At 43.7% G+C, this 21,796-nt stretch overlaps 1 protein-coding gene across 1 annotated transcript in view; it reads right to left on the bottom strand.

The window, feature by feature from the left end:
• Positions 1-21,796, bottom strand: part of A1CF (APOBEC1 complementation factor) — a 76,687-nt gene that overhangs the window by 17,423 nt on the left and 37,468 nt on the right. Inside the window, exons 3-6 of the mRNA XM_015544714.2 lie at positions 17,343-17,477; positions 15,323-15,453; positions 9,740-9,978; positions 4,409-4,573 (exon numbers count right to left, since the gene is read on the bottom strand). Of these exons, the coding sequence (XP_015400200.1) occupies positions 4,409-4,573; positions 9,740-9,978; positions 15,323-15,453; positions 17,343-17,477 (670 nt within the window). The remainder of the gene's footprint in view (positions 1-4,408; positions 4,574-9,739; positions 9,979-15,322; positions 15,454-17,342; positions 17,478-21,796) is intronic.

Raw genomic sequence — 21,796 nt, 5'->3', positions numbered from 1 at the left:
TGACGTAACCCCATGGCTTGTCCTGGTGACTAAGAAGTCAAAGATGGGCTGATAAGGACCTCTGTCTTTCCAGTCTTTGCTCTGTGCGTTCTCCAGTGCTGTCCTTCATCTGGGCTCCACTAGACTGGTAGCCCCCCGAGAACAAGATCTCCTTGGGGCCATCTCGGTACTGTCTTCACCTAGGTCCTACCTCCTCCCTCGTGTACAGAGGCTGCTCTATAAATAGACATGGGACGAATGAATATTACCAGTCAATTCGCATGCCAGCTTCCGTCGTTCATATTAGTTAGGTGGCATTTCAGATGGCAATGGATCTAAATGTCCTCAAATTCTGTTCGTAGACAAGGAAACAGACTGGCATTTTTGAGCAATACTGTTCAGCTACACCTGATTTTGGAAATGTTACTGTGTGAAAATGTAGCCCCATGGAACAAATTTGAGCGTGTGAGCTTGGTTTTCTCTACAATGGTATTGACCACCTGGCTTATTATCGTATGCCCCTTCTTTAGTGTAGAGGAGTTTGTTTACTGATTGATCATCATCTGGCAGAGGGTGGAGGAAAACAAAATGCCCGTGGTCATCGTCAGCAATGGTTAAAAGACTCTGAAGTCCTAATATGGGGAATTAGAGAAATAGTACTCTGAAGACCAGCACATCGAGTACCTGAAGAGAAACACACCTGGGATCCCAAGGAAGATTATCAGAGGGGTGTGGTTCTCCAAGTGTGGTCTTCTGACCAGCAAGTATCAGCCTGGGTCCACCCTGGACCCATAACTCAGAAACCATGGGGCAGAGGAGTGGGGATGGGGTGAGGTGGCCAGCAGTCTGTTTTCACAAGTCCCTCCTGTGGATTCTGACACTAAACTGTTTTAGAGAAATCAGATTTTGTAGAATGACTATAATTGGAATTTCCGCGCATACCCTTAGGCTACGCTGGGGAAGAACATACATTTTCAGCCCCAGTTCCTGTTCTGATTGTCATTGATCTCTCTGAGTGGCAGTACAATATTTCCAGGCTAATCAGGGTTAAAACAAGACGGTCGAATATTTGCCAGGAATATTCGAGCTTTTCCGAGGGACCCAGACTTTAAATAACATTTTTAAAGCATTATTTTCCTGTTTCTCCCCATACATTTTCCGAGAGAAGTATAAACACACCCTTTCCACTGGAAAATAAACCAGTTCAGCTCTGACTTTTTATTCCTAATACAGCAGATGTCTGCTAGTTATCCATCCCGTATAATTCATATTCTCTTGTGGAGTGCCAAGAAGCCGCCACACATCATTATAGAGCCCTGAGTTGTGCCATCAGAGGGAGAGTGGTGGAGAGGGAGAGAGTGCTAGCATTTATTATCTTCATTATAACTAGTAGGACAAAAAAGCAAACAAAAAAAGGTCGTGTTTTAATTAGATCAAAAAATACCATGTACAGCTATCATCACCGTCCATTTCTAGAACCGTCTTATGAACCCCGACTGAAACGCTGTGTCTATGAAATAATTATTTCTGAATCCTTTGTCCCCTGTCCCTGGGTAACCACCATTCTGCACTCTGTCTCTACGAATGTGACGACTTTAGGTACCTCATATAACTGGCATCAGACGGCGTACGTCCTTTGGACTGTCTTGTTTCACTGGGATAAGGTCTCTGAGGTTCATTCAAGTTGCGTGTTTCAACACTCCCGTACGGTTTAGGTCTGAGTGTTGTTCCGCTGCTGGTAATCGTATGTTCGTTAGTACCCAGCGTGTAGTTTTCCACAGAGGCGGCACCAGTTTTGTATTTCCAGCTACAGGGCACGTGGTTCTAATTGCCCCACAAACTCCCCGACGTTTCTGTGTCTTCTTCTTGTTGTTCCATTACTACTGCTACTCTTGCTATCTTGGGAGGCAGGAAATGGCTTTGGATTACATTTTCCCGGTGCATAGCGAGGGATGTTGAGCATCTTTTAATGGGCTTATGGGCTATGTGTATGTGGTAATTGGACAATAGTGTTTTGTGGAAAATATATAGTTGAAGTTTTACTTGTCTTAATTTTTAGCTGTTGACTTATTGGCGCACTTGATATACTTGGGATGTCGGTCCTTTATCGGCTATATTGTTTGCGGGTGTCTTCTCTTATTCTGTGGGTTGCTTTTGCAGTGTTGAAAGTGTCCCTTGATGCACTTTTTAATTTGTATATAGTTCATTTAATCTATTTTTCTTTGTCGCCTCTACTTTTAATACCATCCAAGAATTTATTGCCAAATCCAGTGTCCATGAAGCTTTGCCCTGTATGTTCCTCTAGTGTTTTTATAATACTAGCTTTGTTTTGATCAGTCTCTGATCCCTTTTGATTTAACTTTATACCTCATATCTATCCAGTCCAACTGTGTTATTTGCATGTGGACATGCCATTCTCTCAATACAATTTATTGAAAAGATTGGGGAAAAAAAGTATTGAATAAAAATAAGAAGGTCGGAAGTCAACACAAAGCAGGAGCAGAATCTACACACGCACGTCTCATTCCTCTGCCCACAAATGCGTCAACTTTCATATCTCAGCTCACGCTTTACTCCTCTTAAACACGAATCTCTCTGTGCCACAAGGGCGGGCTGTCATTGCTGTTATTCTTCTGGAGTATCTTGAACTCCTCCCACACACACCTCACACCTGTTCACTCCTCCCACAGTGCCTGGCACATAGGAGCTACTGAAGTAATGACAGTTGAATGAATGAGTGAATGAATGCAGTAAGGATTCATTAAGTAAGTAAGTAAGGGGCATGGAGGTCACAGAGTTGCGAAGAACATGGTCTTGGCCAGACCTGGACTCTAATCTGGGATTTGCCCCTTGCTAGTTGTATGACCCTGAGCATGCTACTTAACAGCTCTGGGTTCTGGTTTTCTCATTTTTACGATGGGAGTGACAGAGTAACCTATATCCTGGAGTCATGGTGCCGAATAAATGATACGTGCTGGGAAAGTGCCCGTGGCAATGCCTGGAGCATAAGTGAGCAGTCAGTAGCCAACCACTTGCAGTCTCTATGTTAGTAATGGACTCACAGCTGGTGGTATGGGGTCACACCATTATACTAGAATGGCAGGAAGTTGGCAGAATTCCCAAAGGCTGGCAAATGAAGAATCTGGTGAATCTTTCAAAAGCGAGAAGTGGCATCCTTACTAATTATCTTCAGAACAAATCATCAGCTTATTCTATTACACCTGACATAGCACCCAAAGTTGGCAACAGGAACACACGAGGGGAACGTTCCCCAGCCGACTTAACATGATGGCACCATGGCTCATGCTTATCAACAAAGTAGAGAATTACTACCTGGAGACAGAAACATTTTAATTTATGGAAAGGTGTTCCCACAGTGATAAACTTAGCCAGAGCATGTCCCAAAACATGCTAATTCCACAAGATGATTAGCCAAAAAAACGAGATCTGTACTCCAAAAATTTGGGAAATGAGGCATCCTATATCTCTTCTTTTGGATACTTTCAAAGCATATTAGAAGGTTAAGGACTCTGATAAGTCCCACAATGAAAAAAAAAATCTGTTTTATGTTGGTGAAGTTGTTGTTTACAAATTTATTTGACCATGGGTCTCTTTTATCAGTAGCATCTACTAACAGTCCATAGAATTAATGTTCCACAGAGCTGGCTTTGGGAAATGATTATTTGGACATTGTTTGGTGAGATGTTTTACTGTCTCACTGTTATAGTTCCCATATGAGAAAAAAGTGATAAGGACTGAATCTCATGGTTCAGTTCCTTCCTCCTCCTCTTCACCCAAATGCGTCTCCTAGAATTAATTCTTACCTCCCTCCTTATGTACCTAAAGTCACAATCATGTTGCATTAGACCAGTGGTCCTCCACTGGGGGCAATTTTTCCCTCCAGGGTACATGTCTGGAGACATTTTTGATTATTACATCTTGCGACTGGCATCTAGTGGATAGAGGTGTGGGATGCTGTTAAAATTCCTATAATGTGCAGGACAGAGTCCCATGACCAAGAATTATATGGCCTAAACCATCAAGAGTACTGAGGCCAAGAAGCCCTGCCTCAGATCCAGAGTTATGGCCATGCATTCATCAACACAGTCAATATTTAGTGAGTGTCTACTATGACCTGGCACAGAGATAAGAAGCTAAAAAACTCTCTTGGAATTTATAGTTTAGTGAAGGCAATGTGTGTTAATTAAGGAATCATACAGATAATTGTAAAATTATAATGTTGATCAATGTTATGGACCACATGTCCCTATTTTCTGATCCAAGGTTGAAATATGGTGTTTGTAGTCCTCATGCAGTTATGAGAGTGCCACACGAAGCCTGCCCTGTTTAAAGTTATGGGAAGTCATCTCAAGCCTAAGTGTTTTCAGAGCACATTTCAAAAACAGTCATCTTGTATGGTATGTCCCACCTGGTTTAATATTGTTGAATTCTTTCTCAATCATCTCTTCAGAAGTAGACAGCATCAGGTTTCTCACATACAGGATTTTCACCGAAGACATTGTGTCTTCGTCAACTTCTACTTCTGGTTCTGCCCAGTCTACTGCGATAGGATGTCCCCATAACTGAATTCTTCCTGTTCAAAAGGATCACAGGTATGATTAGTTATATAGAAGCCAGGACAATGCCATCTCGGTTCACTGAGATGGCCTTTTAACTTCAGCGGATGCTTATGGTCTTGACTGAGCACGAAGACAAATATTAAAAGAGGTGGATACTGATTTCAAGAAACATTCCAAATAAATGGAAGAGCTGACTATAAGGGACTTCTGTGTGACAGATGGTTTATGGTAATAATTGCATACAAAGGGAACCGGGATGTGGTTTGAAATGGGGCAGAAATGAGGCCACGATGGGCAGGTTTGGGTCTTTGAACAGCTCTCACGGGGAAAGTAAGTCTTTGAAAGTGAGATGGCAGAAGGAGAGAAGGGAAACAATGGATTTAGGGCTTGGACATAGAGTCTGACTTCATGAAGCATTAAGGTCATTAGGGAGTATGTCTGCTGCTTCTAGAATCTGCGTGACCAGGTGCCACCACCGAGCAGTCTAAAAACCCGTGGTGTGTGGGCAGGAGTGAGCAGAGTTCAGGCAACCCTGGTTTGTTCTCTGTCCCTTATGCTTGGTCAGGGCTCCAATCAGCTGTGTTCATGCCTAGTTCTCTGGCTGCACATGGGCAACTTGGGAATTGGCAGAAACATTCTTGATCCCGATTGAGAAGACAAAGAGTAATAGAAGGGTCTATGATGAGAAACTGAACTCTTTTTAAAGGGGTAGTTGTTCCCCATGACTACGTATATTTTTGTATTTCTACAGTTGCAATTTATTGAGTGTCTTGCACTATATACTGTGTTTTCCATATGCTACCTTGGTTCCCACTCACAGTAACTCTCTGGGGGAGGGGAGTGACTGTCTCGATTTTACGGAAGAGGAAACGAGCTTTAGAGGGATGAGTAACTTGCCCAGACCCACTTCACTTCTTCATGGCTCCTTTGTGTTTTGGGACTACCCAGCCCTGGACTCCTACACAGGGCAGAGCCCAGCTGAAGTGATGGGGGGTCAACTCAACTTCTAAATTTGATTGGAAGTCTTGTGTGTTTTTTATTAGTTGTTTTGGAACAAGCTACAGCCTGGAAGCAATAAAAAGCTTGAGAGAACACAATCAGAAATTCTCAGTGTTGGTAAGGGTTCAGTTGTTCAAGTATTATTCCACATGGGAGGCAATCATTTTCAATCAAAAGGCATCTTTTTATTCTTTGGAAAGCAGTTAGTGAAACCATCTGTTGCACTGACTCCCTGAAACCCGAACAAAAAAGAGGCACGTTTACATGAGTTAGCTAATCCCAGAGGGGCTGGTTCTTGTGGGACCCCAGTGGCTAGCTACCTTCCCTGCATCCCAGGGGATAGTTTTCTTCATCCCTCTCTTCCCTCTTCTTCCCTCTGCTCCCTTCTATTCCTTCCCCTTCCTTTTCCTTTCACTCCTTTTGCTTTGTTTTCCTTCCCTTTCTTTTCTGTGCTTTACATAGTCCTTGCTGACTGTCCTAGCCCAAGATCCCCAAGATGCCTCTGGTTTCTGTAGCTGAGGGCTTCTCAGCGTTGGCCTCAGACTGTAAGAGCTTTGAGAAATACCCAACCTGAGTCTCACTCATTGTTGAGCTGGACCCAATTCCTTTCCACTTGCAACACTGGACTGTTAAGTTTTCAGAATTGTGTGAGCCAGTGGATGCCATTTTGGTAGTTTGAAATCAGCCACAGAGGGACTGTTAATACCATGGGAATCTACACATAGTACAAGGCAGGACTTTGGATTTTCTCTGGGAGTTGCCTGTTAAAGATTGACCAGCTCAGGGGCGCCTGGGTGGCTCAGTTGGTTGAGCATCTGACTCTTGATTTCAGCTTGGGTCATGATTTCATGATTTGTGAGATCAAGCCCCGCATTGGCTTCCACCCTGTTAGTGCTATTAGCTTGGGACTCTCTCTCTCCCTCTCTCTCTCTCTCTCTCTCTCTGCCCCTCCTCTCTCTCTCTCTCTCTCTCTCTCTCTCTCTCTCTGCCCCTCCTCTGCTTGCACTCTCTCTCTCAAAATAAATAAACCGAAGTTAAAAAAAAAAGATTGACCAGCTCATCACTGACCCCAGGACTCTTCTTCCCAAATTTGATATGAGTGGTCCGGGTTTCAGGATTCTTAAAATCATCTCAGTTAATTCAGCCAAAGTTGAGAACACTGCTCTAGCCTTCCTGGCCTGGAACCACAGTCTGCCTTCAGCCGGCCTGAAAATCTGCAGAAGGCTGAAGTGGACAGAAATGAGAGGAGGTACGGTAAGCAGTGATCTCAAACATCCCCCTGAAAGTCAGTGTTGCAGGGGGATTTGGAAACATGGCCTCTGAAGCTAGACAAGTTCGAATATCAGATCGCCATCCTGGCTAGGACACCACCTTCCTAACCATCAATCTCCTCATTGATAAAACTGGGATAATAAAAGTCACTACCCAGTGCTGTTGCAAAAATAAAAGATGATACACCTAAGGGACTTTTTTATTTGGTCTCTTTTCTTGTGTGTCTAGTTTTCTCCGAGTGTGCACTCTTTGAGTGCAATAGTTAGGCTTGATTTTTCTTTTTAAGAATTTCCTTTGGAAGAGAGCAAAGCACATTGTAGAGTTTTAGTAAATGCTCCCATGCTGAGTGGTCCCCACGTGTACTTGTTGACCTCCCATGCAGGTGATGGCCAGAACCCTTAGTTGGAGGATTTAGCAGTGGATCGCAAAACTAGCTCCACTACAAGATCATCTGGAAAACTGAAAACACCAGTGTCCCAGAGAAGCAGATTCAGCTGAGGAGAGATTGATTTGGTTTCTGGTACTGTTTAAAAGTGTCCTCAGGTTATTCAGATCTGCGGCCCGTGAGAGACAGTCATTGACTTAGATTGCAGGTTCTCAGACTCATGGTCTCAGAAGCATAGCATCTTGGGAACTTGTTACAAAGGCAAATTGGCAGACACCATACCTGACCTTCTGACTCCGGAACCCTGGAGGTGGGGCCTGGCTAGCTGCACTTTGACAAACCCTCCAGGTGGTCCCCGTGCAGGCTGACACTAGGGCTTTCTTCAGAGTATCCTTTGAATGTTCTGTTGGCCTCTCAGTTGGATGCAATGACTTTGTTCGACACACGCCTCCGCAAACATGCAACGTCCAGAGAGGGCTGCCGCTGTCACCTGGGAAGGTAGGTGGCTGGGAGGCAATACATTGTGTTCGACAACAATTTTCTGTCTGTCTCCAAGTCTGGATCAACGAAGAAGGAAAAGCTTCTTGCGGTCCTTGCTTATCACGTTTAGTAAAGATCTCCTTCTTTCAGAGTAGGCCCTCCAGAGGACGGTCAGTGACTGAAATCCTCTGTTGTTGACTGTATGGTGAGGTAATAGGTAGAGTGTCCAAAGGGGCAGTAGATTGCGCAGGTAGAGAGAAGCACTTTCATGGGCCGATATGCTCTTTTCTTTGAAGACAGGAAGTTGAGGGGATATTCTAGTTCTTTAGGAACACTGGCCCCTGAAAACTATCTTTCTCCCATTTTGGACCATCTTTCACTGCTGTGCTCCCCAACCCCCTTGGGACAGAGTGGCACCATTCAGTCTCTCCACACATAGAGATCAAATTCCTACTGTTGACAAGAATTGTAGAAAAGATGATCTGATATTTGGAAACAGTGACCTGAGGGTAATGTTCAGGATGGAGTAGGCAGATGGTGGGGTACGTCCAGAGAAGAACAGAGTGGGAAGAATAATCTCGAGTGTTTTAAAGCAATCTATGTTTGGGAATAAATGTTTTGAGACTCTACGGGTAGTCTGAGGTCAGTATGGATACAAGGAACTTTTTCGTGGCAGAACTGTTGAACAGAGAAGAGTTGAAGAAGACACCAGAGATGAAGTTCAGGTCACCAAAAGGCTAAGGGTGCCTCATGAGGAGGGCCCGTGATTCTCTGTGCCTGGGTGGCCCAGGTCTGACCATTGGGTGGTGACGGAGTAGTGAAAGGAAGCATCGACATTAAAAATGCCCAGCTCTCTAAAGGACTCAGCAAATTTGGGGGCTGTTTCCTATCTTTTCCCTTATAAGCTGCCTCCATGAAAATATGGATAAAAAGTCTTCCCCAAGATCAGAAGCCGTCTTCCAATTTTGCAAACTTCTAGAGGGTGAATGCTCTCATTGAGTTAACACTTGTTTATGTTCTGAAGTATAGTTGATACACATGTTACCCTAGTGCCAGGGGCAAAACATAGTGACCGGACAACTCTACATGTTGACGTTGCGCTCACCACAAGTGTCGCTATCACGGCCCCATACAATACCATTGACTACAATGTCGTTACAGTACCATTGACTACATTCCGACTCTGTACCTTCCATCCCTGTGACTTCATCATGGCTTTTTTGTAAGGATGTGTATGTGGACAATGTAAATCTAGGTGGTGGTTGTTTTGTCTTTAATTCTCATGGCTTTTCCATGGTGTTCAAGAGAAGAGTTGATTCCAATGTGTCCACTCTGGCATTCTTGAAATCCTCTCATTTTAGTATCGATTCCTCTTAATACCTTACTTTGTGTAAATTTTGGTGACTATTTTAGAATGAGCAGAGGACTTTCAACAATTTACCCTAAGCTGATCTGACTGAGGGAGGGCCTTGTTGGAGTCTTTTAATCTCTGGAATTGGTGGCTGTTGCCCAAACAGGACCCACCCTGTGGTTGTAGCACCTACTAGCTACCTTTCTGTGGAGGGCTGTTATTTCTACCCCGCCCCCCAGCCCCACATTAGATACTGAGGAGTCACGGTATGAGTTCATGTCACTTAATTGCCATCAGGCTAATGTGTCGCTTGCAGGCTTATTCTACATTGTAATGGACAACCTCCTCCATTTCTAGTAAGCCTGACAACAGCATCTGTATAGAAAAATAATGTATATATTCACTTTTGAGAAGATTCCTCACTTTAACACCTTGTTACAGGGCTGCTGCAGCTCCTAGGTCTGGAAGTCCGCAGGGCAAGTACATTAGACTAAGGGCATGTTTTCCAGAACCCATTCTGTGAAAACTTCAGGGAGCTTAGTCTACGGTAACATAGATAAGAAGGGGAAGGGAGTTAGGATAGCGCAGAAGCAAAGCTCCAGAGCAAGCCAACCACACCCAGCAGGTACCTCCTCCTCTGCAGCAGCCTGAGGCAGAGCGGAGGAACCTTCTCTTTGGGGAGGGGATGCCAACCTGGCAGCAGCTTCCTTCGGGCCATGGCAGCTGTCCGATGACTCTCGTACTCCACGAAGGCAAAGCCCCGGTTTCTGGTTTTATCTGCGGCGCTCGGGTAGACAATGACATCGACGACTCCCTCGGTGACCTTTTTCATCTCCGCTAAGATCTCTTCTCGCTTTTTGGTCTTGGGGATCCCCCCGACAAACAACCGGCAGTTGTCCACACTGGCGCACACCCCTAAGAGACGCCCGTTTCTGCAAAAACAATGAATGAATGAATGAATGAATGGCATTCTGCTTGGCAAGAATCCTGTGTGATTGAGGTTTAAGAAGTTGAAGACAGGAGGGGCCCCTGGGTGGCTCAGTCGGTTAAGCATCCGACTTCGGCTCAGGTCATGATCTCACGATTTGTGGGTTTAAGCCCCATGTTGGGCTCTGTGCTGACAGCTCAGAGCCTGGAGCCTGTGTCAGATTCTGTGTCTCCCATTCTCTCTCTCTCTCTGCCCTTCTCCTGCTCATGCTCTGTCTCTCAAAAATAAATAAATGTTAAAAAAAATTTTTTTAAATATAAATAGCTCTTTAAAAGCTAAGTCCACCTTGGGGTGCCTGGGTGGCTTAGTCGGTTGAGCGTCCAACTTTGGCTCAGGTCATGATCTCCCAGTCTGTGAGTTGGAGCCCCGCGTCGGGCTCTGTGCTGACAGCTCGGGGCCTGGAGACTGCTTCCGATTCTGTGTCTCCCTCTCTCTCTTCCCCTCCCCCATTTGTGCTCGCTCTCTCTCTCCCTCTCTCAAAAATAAATAATCATTCAATTTTTTTCCAAAAAAAAAAAAAAAAAAAAGAAGTTGAAGACACGTGACTGTGAACCTGATAAGTCCTGCAGATGTGACATGTTTGGTCTTCATAGTGTTTTCTCACCACCCAGAATAATTCCCGATACTGGGGCTGCTGCACCTTGGCCCACGTTGCTCACACTGCCTGCCTGGGTGGGGACGGTCATGAAATTGCAAACCTGGCTGCTCCCTGTCCTCGCCAGCCCAACGGGGAAGCTATTCTGACACGCCTTAGAAATTTTCACATAGCATCTTACTTGGCCTACGCTAAACCTGTGATATGGGCAGAACAGGTGCTGTTTCCATTTTCCAGATGAAAAACTCGAGGCTCCAAGAAATTAAGTGGTTTGCTTAAGATGGTAGAGATCTTAAGGGAGGAAATTGGCCTCCGGACTCTCCGTTCAGTTCCTGTTTCTTCTCTATGGTGTTGCTGATTAGCAAGTTAATGTTCATCTCCACCGGCAGAGTGCATATTAAGCTTTTCTGGGGGGACATTTGGGGAAATGTGTCAGAAATCTTTTGTATATGATTTGGGGGCACATAGTGCCCCTTCTGGGAGTGTCTTTAGGGAAGAGTTGAACACCAACATTTTTGTGTAAGGATATTCACTGCTATTACTTAAAATAGTCCCCAGATTGGAAATAATCAAAATATCCCAGCATCCAGGACCGGTGTAAGGCCTCTTGGCTGAGACGATATCGACTCTGAGGTTGGACATTTCCTCCTTGTGCACCATAACAGGCATGTCACCCTGGGTTCTTCCTCACTAAATCCTAATGACCACCGTTAGGCCGTCTAAAAATGCCTCTTCATCTTTCTAAATGTCCCTTTGGGTGAATGCTTCTGCTCCTGGCTGAGAATCACTGGTGAACAAGAGACGGGCATTTATACCGTAGAATGCTCGAAAGTCATTATGGGTAGTAATGTAGAAGGGTATTTATTGGTTAAAAAAACAGCTCACAATATGCTGCTGGCTTCAAAATAGATGGCAAAATACATATATGAGGAGACCATTTTGATGGACACGGTACTGAAAACCTAGGAAGGCAATAAAGAGCCAACATAGTGATTATCTCGGGGCAACGGGGTTATGGAGGAATGGTTTGCACGTTAATGTTTTTTTTTTTATTTTGGCTTTTGCTATTTGTTGTATATCAGGCTGTGTGACTTTCCTAATAACAGGAAGTTATTAAAAATGGGTAAAGTTCCTTTAACAGAAATGACTTGTGCGTCATGAGCAGAGGCGCTCAGCTGGGTGAGCGGGGGGGGTTGCTCTGCTTTCTGGGAGCTGGTGGTGTCGAGTCCTGTGCAGGTGCTGTCACCGGGACGGGGGCCCTGCCCCGCTGTCCTCCATGCTTTGCTGAAGAGCTGGGGACCCAGTATCAGAGGTGTGACAGGTCCATTACAGTCTGGTGGACATTGCCCCAGGAATGTGGTTTTTCCTGGGGGTGGGGGGGGGGAGGGAAGGGTGGATAAAGTAATCTTTGGGATTTTTGTTTTTGTTTTGCTTGCTTACCTTCAACCCCCCTCTATTCCAAGATACTATTTCTTTAGAAAGTCTCTTCTTTTTGAGGGAGGGCCAGTCAGGTGTCAGTGGCCAGCAGGTGGAGCCTGGAGCCTCCGTGTCCTAGTTTTAAATCTGTGTGGTTTGTCCTGCACTTTCCCAGCGCTGCTTGGAGATGAAAAGCCACCTCTCACAAGCTGAGGGCACGGCTTTCATGTCTCTAGAAGCCAGGCATGAGACAAATCTCCGTGAATATTTGCTGAGGAGGAGGATGATACGACAATTGTGGGTCTTTTCCGCATAAAGAACCTTATCGATCCCCTGAGAAAGGGTGGCTAAGAGCCAGTTGAAGTTTATCCTTCTCTGCAAGAAAGGTTCTCTCTCTGGCAGGACTGATCCAAGGCAGAGTGGGAGCAGGTGAGGACGACTCTAGGGTATCTATTCTTCAGCTTCATATTCTATTTATCCCACACCGTGATTTTTAAGTACCTCTGTGCCTTCCCCTTGCTTCTGGAATCCAACCTGAACTTTGACTTTCACCAGCTTTCTCTTTCCCGATGCTTTATAATATTCCTCTTCCTCCTCCCCCTCCTCCTCCCCCTCCTCCACCCCCTCCTCCTCCCTCTCCTCTCCCTCCTCCTCCTGTCTGCTGTAATCATCAGCAAACACTCATAGAGCATGTGATCTGTGCCAGGCACTGAGCTTCGCTGCGTGGTCTATTTATGTTTCACGATGCCCCCACGGGGTAAGTATCGTTTTACCTCTTTTATAGTTGAAGGCCCTGAAAGTCACAGAGAATTCTGTTATGGGTCAGGGACTGTAATGGATCGATTGTGTTCATTATTCATAGCCTCTCTCTCTTCCCAAAGCACGGACAGGCCCCAGGGTGTAACAACGTGTTGAGACCCGTGCTGATTCCCTACATAGCTGAGTCAACATCTGCCTCAACTTCAAAGCTATTTTGAGGATAAATCTTGCTCTTAAGGTGTCTAGGCTCCGTGAAAGACCAAGGAGTGGGGACTCTTCCGATCCCCGGATCCCTGTGGCTGGAATATTTAAAAGTTACATTAAAATAGAGCTTGCTGTGGTCCTGTCCAAAACAGTTCAGGGGTGCGTTATTTTCCGCAACAGATGCCGAGAACACGTGAGTAATTATGTGCCGATGGTAAAACTGTCACTGCACGAGGTTCCAGGATTTCTCCGAAGGCACCTGTGTTCTGATCGCCTGGTTCCCATGCCAGACAACCCTCCACATTCCAGACAGAACTCTTTGGGATCCGTGGAGGCATGTGCGGAACTTCCTGGATACCTTCCTCCAAACCCCGGTTCCAGGCTCTGACCTTGGGATGGGGTGGCTGGGCTGTTACAGTTGCCAATCCAGTCAATCTCTCGATGGCTGGAGGGTTTTAAGAAAAATGACCCAGTAATTGATTGATTTTACAGAATTATGAGGATAATACATGACTTATTTGGGGCGTAGAGGAAGGAAGTGAGGGAAAAGATAATTGTAGGAAATCTACTCTCTATTCACGTCTAGGATGACAATAATTTTCAGAGGCAGAGAGGAAATCAATGAAAACTGCATCTTGGAATTGATGAATGTGCTAATATGTAAGAGTTCTGTCATTTATTGACCTATTACCAAGTTCCACACACTGGGGTAAACATTGAAAAATCTTTAGAGCATCCCCACAATAACACCTGTGAAATGAGGACTCATATCACCACTTTAGGGAGGAGGACATTGAGGCTCGGAGAGGTTATGTCACTTGCCGGCACTCAGGCGAAGCCCGTCTGACCCCAAAGCTATCACTTTTCAACGGTTCCACTAATCTTTCTTCCAGGTGGCCCAGGACTTCCTTTATGAGAGGATTCAGGACAGTTCCCTCTCTATGTGAAGGTGTTAGAACTCCGTTTCGTGACGCTAGTCATATTTCCAGCCAATAAAAGCCAATTATTGATTGCACAGGGCCAATTGTGCCCTGGAACCTTCCACTGGTCCCATGATTTGCAACATCACCTGTGTTTGGCTGGCTCTGTGACCTCTGTCCTGACTCTGATATCATGCAGATGATCACCTCTTCAACCTCTCCCCCGAGACGTCTTGCGTGAATCTCGAATGTAAATCCACCCCAACTCAGCTCTTCATGTGTCCAGCAGGCTATTCTCTCATTCTTTCCCATCTCAGTGCCTCTATCTCATCCACAGATACTGGGACCCACATCTTAGCTTTCTTCCCTGAATTCGAAAATTGCTTGCACTCTCAATCCAATATGGAGCCCGTCTTGTCTGTGCGACCTCCAGAAGGCATCCCAGATTCGGCTTCTCTGAGCACCTGCACCACCAGCCCCTGTACACCTGCCATCATCTGTCGTCCAGACCTAAATGAGTCTCCCGCTGCAGCTTACCCCTTTCCATCTTTCCCTCCCTGTTACTTCACCCAACAGCCAGAGTTCTGGTTTAAAAAGCACGGACCTAGTGAAATGTTTTCCCCTTTTTATTAGAATAAAAGCTAAATTTTGAATCGCGGTGTATAAGGCTCTCCAACTGCATCGGCTTCAACTCTCCTGTCTGTTTCCACCTCCTCGGTGCTGTTCTCTAACACACTGAGCTTGTTCCCACTTGGGAAACGTTGCCCTTGGTGTTCTTATTCTCTGGAATCGTCTTCCTCCAGGTCTGGCTGTGACGGCTGACTCTTTCCATTCAAGTTGCTCGTACAGTTTTACTTTTCCCGGAGGGCAGGTTCTTAAGGACACCAAGTTAGAGTAGCCATTTCCTCGCAGGTGGTTTTATTTTTTCACTCTTGATTTATCTTTTGAGTGTAGTTGACACACAATGTGACATGGCATTCAAGTGCTATGAAAGCCCAGAGTGCCGTGCTCACCACAAGCATAGCTATCGTCTGTCACCATAAGACGCCATTACAGTACCATCGTACCCTATGCTGTGACCTTCATCCCTGTGACTTATTCACTCTGTGACTGGAAGCCTGTGTCTCCCCCTGCCTATCACCCATTTTGTTCAGCTCCCCCAACCCCGGCAACCATCACTTTGCTCTCTGTATTTGTAGGTCTGGTTCTGCTTTTTGTTTGTTGTGTTTGCTTTCTTCAAGTCCACTTATGACTGTCCTACTCTTAAACAATCTGTATCCATTTGCTTACAGGGAAACGTATCCTGATATTTCCAATGTGTTGAACAGTGCCCAGCACATATTTATGCAGATCCGTTGTCTGCTTCATTTTCCATCAGGAGAGGCGGGTCTTACCTAATTTCGTAGTTGTTAAGTTGTTTGATGGCGTCCTTGGCTTCTTGTCTATTTGAGAAAGTTACAAATGCATAACCTCGATTGTTGCCATTAAAATCCATCATCATCCGCATTTCATAAATTTTACCCATCTGCAGGGAAAAGAGAGAGAGAGAGAGTCCAGTTTGTCTATTTGTCCTTCCAAGTGAAAACACACCCACACAACGTTTTCTGAAGTCTTACCTCTGCTATGTTTGACATTTGCATCCCGTGTGGAACGCTTTGCATAGTTTCATTCTGGGTTCGGATCTGCTATCTGACTCACGGGCAAAGTCAAGTTACATAAAGAAAACGTGTACACGTGGCATTTCAGCCTGACTTAACAGAGTATGTTTTCAACGGAGTAAATGGCCTTTCATCATTCAGTTATCTGTGGATCTATCCCCCATCCCAGGGACCTGAAAACGCATTTGTCCTCAGAAGGACAATGTCTTGACAGATTTGTCCTTGCCCTCTACATTGCCTCTGAAGTTTCCATAGTTTTGTCTTTCCTTGGTCATACTCCACCACTGATGTTTAAAACAAAAACCCGGATGCTCATTTGAAACCTTGCTGAGCTGATTTCTTAGCTGTCTTTCTGCCATCATGATCTCAAGATGTACAGGGAAGATGTGATTTAGAGGACGATCTGGGGATTCCTGTTGTTTTTTTCAGCTGTAGGCTGAAGGTCGGTGCTAGTCTTACGTGACTGGCCCAACGTCAGGACCTCCACAGTAGGAGGACACTCACCGTATCCCTCTGGCCTCAGATCTTTTGCTTTGCCTATAAACTATTCCTTCTTGCTACCACAAATCTTCTCCGGCAAGCCAGGCTCAGTAATTTATTATTGCTGGCTGCTGTACGATGAGTGACCCTAACAGGCCAGGCATATACAGGGAGAAGAGGTGTCATTAAATGTGTGCGACTACCCTGGCGGTTGGTTACCCCTTGGAACTGCCTCCCCCCCATTTTCAGGTTCAGTATCTAAGATTCTTACCAGATTAAATCCCCATAGTTTGTGCACATGCCAAATGAGATTGTACAAAATTAGGAATGGTTCCGAAACTGAGGCTGACTTATACATCCAAGCGATTTTGGCATTTAGAGAAAGAAATTTTTTCTAAATTTTCTGTGGGGCACCTGGGTGGCTCAGTTGGTTAAGTGTCTGACTTTGGCTTGGGTCATGATCTCACAGCATGAGTTTGAGCCCCATGCTGGGCTCTGTGCTGACGGCTCAGAGCCTGGAGCCTGCTTCGGATTCTGTGTCTCCCCCTCTCTCTGCCCCTCCTCAACTTGCACTTTGTCTTCTCCCTCTCAAAAATAAACAAACATTAAAAAAATTTTAACTTTTCTAGGAATGGGTCTGTTGAAACACCACTTGGTAAAATAATAAAAATAAAATTTAATTTTGTGTCCTCCCTGTAAGTTTGGGGTTAGTAACAGCATATCGCTTGGAATTAAAACTGAGGAAATGTATTCCTTAACTGTATAATGACTTTGAGAAACTACATTATTAATCTTGTTGATGCCTTAGGGCAGAGAAATTCAAACCTGTAGAAGGAAATTTCATTCTGAATCCCTATGTATGGATACACCTTTGAGCCACGACAAGTGCACGCATTCTTTAAACGCAAAGGGTATACTTTTTAAAACCGGATTAAAATGTCAAGTTGGAGAAGTATCTTATTCTGGAAGGTTGTTGTAGTATTATTATAGACTGATAGCTATCTTGCTGCGAACTCCATATGTCTGTGCCATTTCAGATCAAAGATCAGAATTTGAAAGTTAGCAGCAGCAGTTCAAGCTGTCGGTCAGGGAAGAGCTACATCAAGTCAGTGGCAATAAGGGGACAACCACCCACAGGAAGGTCTTAACTTTGTCCATGTTGAGGAACAGCAGTTGGAAGAGACACCATCACTGACCAAGAACAAGAATGAAACAAAGTGTGGAGTATTTTCCCTTTGAAAGATAAAAAAAAAAAAAAAATTAAGTTTGGACTCACTTTTTCACATAATGGTATAAGTTCATCCTCAAAAAGGTCTCGTGGAAGTTTCCCAATAAAAATCTCACAGCCCCTTTCTGGGGGTGCAGCATCCCAGCCAGGTGGAGGTCCACCATATTTTCTTTGCCCGTTTTCCTGCAAATCCAGGGTGGATTATACGAGGGAGAGAAGAAAACAGTAAGACCTTTAGTTTGAGTGCCTCAGTTATTTTCAAAGTCATGATAAGGAACAGATTTATCATTGACAAGTAATAGCTGGTCAGAGGATAAAATCAAGGTCCTTTACGTGGATTTTAATACCATGATCTGTGCTTCAGCAACTTGCTTGCAATAAGCGTCATGAAAATGTGTCAAGCTCTGGACAGATATTATTATTGCTGTTCACACTCACCAATGCCTGACCATCGAAGGATTGGACAATAATTTCAATCTGAGGCTCTGCTGTAACCTGGGGTCTGTGGGGTGGCGGTAAGGGTTCTGGAGTTGGGCTGCCTGGCTCTATGACTCACTAGCTATAGGGCTTTGGGCAAATGGCTTAACTTCTTGGAACCTCAGTTTTCTCATATACAAAGTGGGGATAATATTGGCTTTTTGATTAAGGGAGATAATACATCAAATATGCGTGGCACCGTTCTCGGCATCTCATAGCCAATAGTGATGAATTCTCTTCTCGTCTCCCTGAATTCGGGCCCTCTCGTGGGCCAAGGGAGGGAGGCCATGGGAGCCCCTACATAGAAACATTGTGGATTAACGTTTGAAGGTGTGGATTGGCTAATTTTGGGAGTAGCTAGTGAGAAACTTAAATCTGTTTTCAAAGCTGACAGGATGGTGAGAGGGGTTTACTAATGTTGGATCTCTTTGTGGGGAACAGTGCTGTTCTCAGTCCAAATAGAATTTCCTCCTCCTCCTCCTCCTCCTCCTCTTCCTCCTTCTTTTGGCTTTGTCTTAACTAACCCTTGGTGAAACCAACCAACAATTGGCCTTCTTTGGGAAGGAGTAGTTCTGGTTCTTTTCTTTACTAGACATTAGATATTAAAGATAGCATTACTGTCTTTATTTTTCCAGAAGTTAAAGACTGGAAAGCAACTTCAGGGGCCCCATGTGAAGTGTGGGCCTGGTCCACCACTGTTGACCTGGGATAGTGTATTTGCTGGGGAGGGTCTTCTTATTCCCACTTAGGCAAAGCCAGAGATCTTTGTCTTTACACCTTATTATGATTTTTGGAGAAAGGTGAATATAGGGGACGGAATGACAGTATTCATTGCTAACTTCTACAAGTGATACTTTAAGAAGTTTTAAACTATAAGAAGTTTTAAACTATAAAATGACATACGTTGTTGGAGAAAACAGTAACGTAGAAGAGGAAAAACATGGTAAATATATAAGGTGAAAAGAAACATTTCCCAGTGCATCACCCTAACCATCTATAGAGGCAGTTAGTGTTAAGTTTTTTGCGTGTCCAAATATTTTTCCACGTAGATTCTTAAAAGTCAGATGTTAGTTGTTTAAAGACCTTGTTTTACAGGATTGTTTAAAATCAAAAGTAAAGTGGCTGCTAGTTTCATCGTTAAATCTTTCTGTATCCCAACTTGAGACTTCCTCAACTATTTTATAAGTATTAGCACAAAGGCTTTTGGATCACAACGTAAATTACGTCTCTGGTTGTGATCACTTTTTTATTCCTAATTTATATCATGTTGCTTTCAATTAAAAAAAGGGGCGTCGGATGGGTGTTCTACCTTTGCCTTGATTATTTTATGCTTCCGACAACTGGATGTTTCTTTTACTAAGTATTTAAACATTTGCCTCAAGAGTTCTTATCCTTTTTTCCTTCCCCTATATTTTTGCAGAATCATCTAGCAGCAAAACATTTACATCACTGAGAAATGAAATGTTTTATACTTATAGGGGGAAAAAACTCCTTAAGAATTCAGTGAGCTGTATCTTAACCAAGAATTTATTGAAAAATACGAAGTTGATATTTTCAGAGATATATTAAAAACTTCTATTTATTTCTTGTCTAACAGAAACCTATACGGCACTTACTATATACCAGACACTGTCGTAACCCTTAAAGAACGTCACAGGTTCAGGACCATGGCTCTCCTCGTTTTACCCAAAACACTGAAGCCTAGGCAGATTAAGTAATTTGCTGAGGTCACATGGTTGGGAAGAGGCAAAGCTGGGATTTGAACCCAGGCAGTCTGGTTTCAGAGACCATCAGCCTTATCCCCACATTTTGCCTTGTTATATGGAAGCTTAATCATTTATAACAGATCCATACCTTTAAACACTCATTTAAGAAAAAAAAATCAGCATGCTGTTAAATTGCAAGCTCTCTGCTGCATTTAAAATCCTTTCCAATTTCCAATCATTTTATTACACAAATTTTGGAAGGACATATCTAATATCTGTTGCCTATAAGGAGGCATATTTCTTTCACCAAAGTAAAATCCACCTTCTTGGTTTGCCCTCACCATTTGGTTGATGATGATCCCTTGGGGGCGATTTCTGTGTATGTTAAATGCCTAGAGGTCTAGTCGATGGATTATTGGAATACACAGCATAAATTTGGTGGTATTTTTATTCTTCAGGTTGAAGAAACCCAACTTTTATCCCATAATACTAAAGTAGCGATTCCAGAATTTCTGATCTGGCAGTCTTTGTCTGACAGTTGGAAAATAAATAGGCAACCAACAGATTGACCTTTAAAATTTTCCCTTCAACTTTCTTTCTTGCTATAATTGCTAAAAATATCACTGAACTATTTTGTGGACATCACGTGCATGGGAGGCTTCATCTGCTTATGAGCCAAGATGACTGCACAGGAGAGCTTATTGTCTTTCTATGGTTTCTATGAACACTTGAAAAAAATTCCCCAAGGATATTTTTGGGGATCACAGAGTCTGGCTGGTTCAGAGACACCTCAAAGTTCATGCCTGGGGGAGATCTGTTCTACCCACCACCCACTGGACTTGGACTACACCAGGCTGGAAGTCTAGACCAATTTAAGACCATGCTGGGCGTTAGTCATGGTATTAGAATAGCTGTCCATTACTCAGAAAGGACAGTTGGGAGCTGTATTGTCGGTATTTTTGGCACTGTTTTTATAGTTAAGGAGTTTAAAATAGATAAAGCCCGCTTATAATTGCTCTTTCCCTGACTGGCTGATGTCCTTCTCAGGGGACACATTCCCTCAGCACAAAAGTATTAATAGTTCCGAGAGAGAGAATATAGGTTTTTGTTTTTCTTGAGAGGATGTTCATTAAACTCTGGGAACCTGTACGTTTCTAATGGAAGATCTAGAAACCACTTACTGTCTGTTATAACGCATACATACATAGAAACCTTCAACTAGGTAAATGACAAATTGAAGACCTAATTCTAACTATAAATCCAGGGGGTTGAATTCACATATTGGATGCTGAGCCTACCTAGTCATTCAGTTTGTATATCAAGAGTATTTGAAAGTTCCTCTGTCACAGATTTTAAATCTTTCATTATGGAACCATAGAGTCTTTAAGAAATGATGTATACTATCTTGAGTGAAACCACTCACACTTTCATAAATGATTGTAGGCAATGAATCTTAGCATGAGGTCAAATGGGCTGAGTTCATTTTGACCACCTGGCATCTGCTCTTTTCGTACATCTGGGGAATCTGAGCAAAATTGCATTTTCCTACAAGAGTTAAGAAAGGCCAGATACTTGTCATTCCAAATTCTTTTGCAGCTGGGACAGTCATGGTTACAATAAAGTGAACTTGAATTCTGGTGTAGGAATCATACTGGTGCAAACTTATAATGTCGAGCACCCATGATATATTTTCTTATTATTCCAGATTTGTGTTGTGGTTTCCTAAAACCATACTTCCTAAAAACCTTAAAACCCCCCCTGAAAGCTTACTCTTAAATCTAGTTCTCCAAATTTATAAACAAACACTCTTTTAGTAAACTTCTTTCCTGCATAATCGGCAGGAGTTGACTTCTGTTATTTACACACAATAGTAGCAGGAAAAAAAAAATCCCACAACACTTAACCCTAATTGAGTTACTGTGCTAAGCATGGGCTTTCCATGTATTAACTCGCTTAATCTCAACAAACCCAACAGGATGATAGCATTCATCTTAGAGATGAAAAATCCAAGGCACAGACTGTGTCCCAAGTCACTCAAGCTGTAAGTTACAAAGACAAAATTTGAATCCTAAGCCCTATGCCTGTGATGATATTTTTCTTTGGTTTTTATATTAACCCAATATGCTCATTTTACAGATGAGGAAATTGAGACCAGAGATATTACAGGGCTCACCTAAAGTCACACTGGTTTAATTTCTTGCAGAAAACACTAGTCTGAGGGTCCAATAATTCTCAGTCTGGTGAATTTCATGGGACATATACTGTTAACAGTCACGAAAGCCTTTTTGTCATAATTCTTCATGTTGCACTGTGCCTAAT

This window comes from Panthera tigris, chromosome D2 (assembly GCF_018350195.1).
Source record: "Panthera tigris isolate Pti1 chromosome D2, P.tigris_Pti1_mat1.1, whole genome shotgun sequence".
Taxonomy (NCBI): Eukaryota; Metazoa; Chordata; class Mammalia; order Carnivora; family Felidae; genus Panthera; species Panthera tigris.
This window is presented reverse-complemented; position numbering and strand designations above follow the sequence as displayed.